Source organism: Palaemon carinicauda, chromosome 2 (assembly GCF_036898095.1).
Source record: "Palaemon carinicauda isolate YSFRI2023 chromosome 2, ASM3689809v2, whole genome shotgun sequence".
NCBI lineage: Eukaryota > Metazoa > Arthropoda > Malacostraca > Decapoda > Palaemonidae > Palaemon > Palaemon carinicauda.
Window position 1 is genome coordinate 202,553,938 of NC_090726.1, and position 6,202 is coordinate 202,560,139.

At 37.1% G+C, this 6,202-nt stretch overlaps 1 protein-coding gene across 2 annotated transcripts in view; it reads left to right on the forward strand.

Annotated features, from left to right (window-relative positions):
* Positions 1 to 5,901, forward strand: part of LOC137629716 (uncharacterized) — a 28,272-nt gene extending 22,371 nt beyond the window's left edge. The window contains exons 1-2 of one of the 2 annotated variants that reach the window (XR_011041595.1): positions 2,648 to 2,785; positions 5,542 to 5,680. Coding sequence is in view for 1 of the 2 variants with exons in the window: in XM_068361284.1 (XP_068217385.1) it covers positions 5,542 to 5,684 (143 nt within the window). In the remaining variant the exon portion in view is untranslated. Of the gene's footprint in view, positions 1 to 2,647; positions 2,786 to 5,541 lie in introns of those variants that run through there. The other variant, XM_068361284.1, reaches the window with a different exon arrangement.
* The last annotated feature ends 301 nt before the right edge of the window (positions 5,902 to 6,202 follow it).

A 6,202-nucleotide genomic window follows, 5' to 3' on the forward strand; every position in this document is an offset into this window, starting at 1 on the left:
TCTGGCCTTAGCGTCTGCTCAAGCAGGTAAGAATCACTTCGCTTTAAGGTTAAAAGAGACTTTTTAGCTATGGTAAGCAGATCTTTCTAGGAGGAGGACACTCCAAAATCAAACCACTGTTCTCTAGTCTTGGGTAGTGTCATTGCCTCTGTAATATTGTATTCCACTGTTTTGGGGTAGATTTCTCTTGCTTGAGGGTATATTCGGGCACACTATACTATATATTTTTCTTCCTCTTGTTATTTTAATGTTGCTACTCTTAACATATTTTCTTTTTCCTTGTTTCCTTTCCTCACTGGGCTGTTTTCCCTGTTGGTGCCCCATGGGCTTATAGCGTCATGCTTTTCCAACTGGGGTTATGGCTTAGCAAGTAATAATAATAATAATAGAGACGACTGGTGAAATCTAACCAAGGCTCTTTGAGTCAATAGGCATAGGATGATGATGATGATGATGATGATGATGATTAGATGTTTATACTTCAGCCGTTGTCTTCAGACTTCTAAATTGTTGCTTCTTTTTACTACACGAACCAAATTAACCTATTGATGTTTGGAATGGCGATATTCTGTCTTAAAATCTTCACTAAATTCACAATTTATTACTTCCTGAAGACTAGTTATTTTCACTGGTTCTTAACAGAGTAATGAAGAACTTTTTTAAAAAATTCAAGTTAAAATTACAGTATATCTTATAACGCGGTTTTCTTTAAGCATTCTTTTACAATATCCAAACTCATTCTCTCTTCCAGATGACAAGTTCGACATCTCTGATGCGAATAATACAGTCAACTTCACAGTGCCAGCTTCTTCCTACACTATTCTAGCTTCCTGGACCAGCGATATAAACAACGAAATTACCTTAGAAGGATTTGTGAATTTACAAAACAATCGTCAGCCACTATTTGGACATATATACAATTCAAGTGAATCAAATGCATGGAATTTCTTTAAAATTTATAGAACTATTAAGGTAAGTATCAAAAGTTTTCGATCACTCAATGAATTCTCTGACCCCACAAAACCGTAATGATGCAAACAGGAAATAAGAACAAAAATCAGTTATTGGTTATTACTTTAAAAAAAGAAAATCTTTTGTGAACACTTTAGCTTTCAAAGTTAAATATTTATTTCATTTTGAATCAAAGATGAAAAATTTCAAGTTAACTTTGAATACAAAAGACTTAGTTCATTGGAAAATCAGTCAAAAAGGATCTCTTAACGGTTTAAAGGTCCTTTATGAATGGCAGACAAGGGACAGTGACAATACCCTTGCAGGACAATGTCCTATGCACATTTTGGCACTAGTTTCATGCAAATTGGATAAAAATTGACCACGATATAGCAAAAAGCTGTTTTTGACCTTTACATGGCCTTGAACTTTGACCCAATAACTTCAAAAATATAATTAAATTGTCCTTGGGTTATAGCCAATCATTCCACCAAATTTCATGAGATTCGGTCAAATACTTTTTGAGTTATAACAATCACAAATGAACAAACACACAAACTTATATAAATAGATACACGCCTATCAAATCATAAACGGTAATAAAAAAATTTCGTATGGGTTCTTTCATATTCCAAATAAATATTCATACTCAATTTTGAGCTACCAAACACTCAAAGGAAAGAAACCATTTCTGAACCCTGCTGTTAGTTACATCATTAAGGTATTTTCTGCTTCTATGTCTCATTAATTGATAAGTAAAACTATAATGAAATTGGTTTACAACTGATCTTTCTAACAGGCGAATGATTGTTAGCTTAATATGACAGATATATCTAGTGTCGTGGAAAATTTTCAATGCAATGTCTTTTCAAAGTTTTTCTCTCCAAGGAAGTGATAATTAATCCAGGCTACAGAACATATGAGGTATCTAAGTCATCTACTTTAAGCATTAGAATCACGAGCACCAAAAAGACCTACTGGAGATTTTGTGACAACATATTTCAATGTGGTGAGTCCATTTTCTTTCATAATATCTTTTGGAAAGTCCTCAATTTCTATATATTCCTAATACTGTATCATGAAATTAATATATTCACAATTTTAATTAAAAAATCATTTCAGTTTTATTTCTACGCTGTGGATACTCAAAATACCTAAGAATGTATACGGCAGACAGATCTTGTAGTTCCTGTAGTGCATGTTGTTTCCGTGTGTGACAGAACCTGGAAAACAGCTCTTAAAGTAAAGTCGAATCAAGTATCGTCATTTGGACTAACAAGAGAGTAAATGCATCTTTCCCATCCTAATATCTCCTGTTTTTCGTATTCTTTCTCAGCTCACTTTCTTAGTAACATCCATCTCCCTAGCTCTGCGATTTGATTTGAGCTATGCTGTTTAACCTGTGGGGATACCTTGACGGGGTGAAAGTGTTTGAGTATATCTAAGATCAGCAAAGCTGTACTAGTCAAGGCCACCAATGCTAGGTTGGTTTAATGTGAGCGATCAGACGAAAATCTACCGCCAGCACCAATCCGCACTTGCCAGCGTGATGATGAAAACTGGCCAAACACCAAATGTGAATTGACATCTCTGAAATCTTTGTCCTGCTGTGAACTAAAAACTAATGCATTTTATGTTGTTGTTTAAGCTAAGCTAATCTAACAAAACTCTATTGCAGTTCTTCCAGCACCAGTTCACCCTGCAACGCAAAGCACCAGAGAGACTGCTCTGGAAATCACAACAATAGTTTCACTAAGTATCTGTTGTATGTTGGTCGCTATCGTCATAGGAATGGCTGTTTGCCTTATCCGAGGGAGAAGAACTTCGCTTAATGGTAAATATTTGCTGTAAACAAAGCTAATTCTCTTTACAATTTCATAAATCTTCACTTTAGTGATGAATAGAATGTAGAAAAGGAGAAAAGATCTCGGTAAGGGTAAGAAAAGGGGTAAAAAAGCAAAAAGTAAATAATACTTGAGGAAAGTGAGAAGTTCCTCTTTGGAATCTCAGAATTTCATATTTTTTTTTTTTTAAGATAATTTGTGATAGTTAGATACGCCTATACCACAGTATGAATAAGAAATATTAAACCACATATAGCTATATCCATCAATACATTTCTGGCACTCACACCCGTATACAAATTTACAGAAACCGTTATCGAGATCATAACACATTCTATTCGATAGGAAAAGTAGAGGTTAAGAACCAAATGCTAAATACGCCTAATTTTTTGAAGGAAAATCAGTTTACAGGTCGGGTATGAATGGGAGAGGCAAGGGACAGTGACACTGCCATAAAGACAGTCCATATATACATATGATCAGCGCCTAATCCCTTCTCCATCAAGCTAGGATCAGGGAGGGTCAGGCAATGGCTGATGATGACTCAGCAGGTAGATGTATAGGCTCCCCAAAACACCAATCCTTAGTTCACACCCTCCCCATCAAGCTAGGATCAGGAAGGGTCAGGCAATGGCTGAAGATGACTCAGCAGGTAGACTATAGGCTCCTCCAAACACCCATCCTTAGCTCACAATGCTGGAAAGTTTGCAGACACTACAAGAAACTATCTAGCTTAAGCGGGTCTCGAACCCAAGTACAGCATGTCGCCAAGTAGGGCCGTTTCCAATGGACTACCACAAACCCTAATTAGGTGCTGACGATCATACTAAAATAGAGGAAAAAGTATAGAATAAAATGACATATTAGTGCACACTCACATTCAAATAAAGTTTTATCATGTTATCCTTTAAAGAGCACAGTATCTATTACTCAATATTTTTTTTGATGAGACGCGTTTGTGCTGACTCGCAGGTGTGTCGTTTTATCTAAGAAAAGTGTCTCACTAGCTGATAGGTTAGAATTATCATGAGTATAGTACGTCAGGAATACCCAAATACCGGATGTTGAAGCATAAACAAGATAAGAAGTTGCTCTGCTTCTAACTCGCATATCGTTGTGTGTATAGAATTTAGGCCACAGAATCAAACCCTGGGACATGGCCAGGAGTTGGAGAGGCCATCCAGTGTCTAGTCTTTGGTAGTTCCATAGCCTCTGTACCATGATATGGCCATGATAGTAGGTTGGCCAGGGCACCAGCCACCCGTTGAGATACTACCAGTAGAGAGTTATAGGGTCCTTTGACTGGCTAGACAGTACTACATTGGATCTTTATCTCTGGTTATGGTTCATTTTCCCTTTGCCTACACATACACCAAATAGTCTGGCCTATTCTTTACAGATTCTCCTCTGTCCTCATACACCTGACAACACTGAGATTACCAAAAAATTCTTCTTCACCAAAGGGTTTAACTACTGCACTGTAATTGTTCAATGGCTACTTTCCTCTTGGTAAGGGTAGAAGAGACTCTTTAGCTATGGTAAGCAGCTCTTCTAGGAGGACACTCCAAAATCAAACCAGTGTTCTCTAGTCTTGGGTAGTGCCATAACCTCTGTACCATGGTCTTCCACTGACTTGGGTTAGAGTTCTCTTGCTTGAGGGTACACTCGGGCACGCTATTCTATCTAATTTCTCTCTTTCTTGTTTTGTTAAAGTTTTTATAGTTTATATAGAAAATATTTATTTTGATGTTGTTGCTATTCTTGAAATATTTTATTTTTCCTTTTTTCCTTTCCTCACTGAGCTATTTTCCCTGTTGGGGCCCCTAGGCTTATAGCATCCTGCTTTTCCAACTAGGGTTGTAGCTTATCAAGTAATAATAATGTGCTATTTTGGATTAGAGTTCTCTTGCTTGAGGGTACACTCAGCCACACTATTCTATCTGTTTACTTTCCTCACTGGGCTATCTTTCCCGGTTGGATCCCTTGGGCTTATAGCACCTTGGTGTTCCAACTAGGTTTGTAGCTTAGCAAATAATAATAATGATTGTACCATAGCCTCTGTACCATGGCCATCTGCTGTCTTGGGCTAGAGTTCTCTTGCTTGAAGGTACACTCAGCCACACTATTCAATCTGTTTACTTTCCTCACTGGGCTATCTTTCCCGGTTGGACCCCTTGGGCTTATAGCACCTTGCTGTTCCAACTAGGTTTGTAACTTAGAAAATAATAATAATGATTGTACCATAGCCTCTGTACCATGGCCATCTGCTGTCTTGGGCTAGAGTTCTCTTGCTTGAAGGTACACTCAGCCACACTATTCAATCTGTTTACTTTCCTCACTGGGCTATCTTTCCCGGTTGGACCCCTTGGGCTTATAGCACCTTGCTGTTCCAACTAGGTTTGTAACTTAGAAAATAATAATAATGATTGTACCATAGCCTCTGTACCATGGCCTTCCGCTGTCTTGGGTTAGAGTTCTCTTGCTTGAGGGTACACTCAGACGCACTAATCTATCTGTTTCCTTATTTCCTTTCCTCGCGGGGCTAGTTTCCCTTTTGGAGCCCTTGGGCTTATAGTATCCTGCTTTTCCATCTTTGGATGTAGCTTGGCTAGTAATAATAATAATAATAATAATAATAAAAATAATAATGTATATGTATATATGGTCAGACTCTAGGTCATTGTCACTGTCCCTTGTCCCTACCACTCATGAGTAACCTTTAAACCTTAAACCATTTCCATTTCAGAGCCAGCAAGGAACTTGGAACCAGAAAACACTTCACATAACCCCCAGATGTTCAATGTCAGCACTTTCTCAAGCCAACAAGAGGATCACGAGAGTATTAACAGCCTCTATGGAGTTACGATTAACAGAGAATCGCCACAATAAACTCGAGAAAAGTGCCCAACATGTGAAGGTGCATTTGAACATAAAGTGCCCAATATGTGAAGATGCATTTGAACATAAAGTGCCCAATATGTGAAGATGCATTTGAACATAAAGTGCCCAATATGTGAAGATGCATTTGAACATAAAGTGCCCAATATGTGAAGATGCATTTGAACGCACTGAATAGGATGACCTGAGGACTTTGTAGTTTATATATCACCATATCTAATCTAATGTTGTTACTTATCTTAAGATATTTCACAGTCTTTATTCATAAGATGTTTTATATTCTTTATTCTTAAGATATTTTATATTCTTTATTTATAAGATGTTTTATGTAGTTTATTTATTTCCTTTCCTATTTGGGCTATTAGAACGTTTGGGCTTATGTAATCCTGCTGTTCTAACAAGGGCTGTTGCTTAGCTAGTAGTAGTAGTATTCACGTAATTAAGTTCTAAGACCAATAGAATATTAATATTATTATTATTATTATTATTATTATTATTATCATTATTAT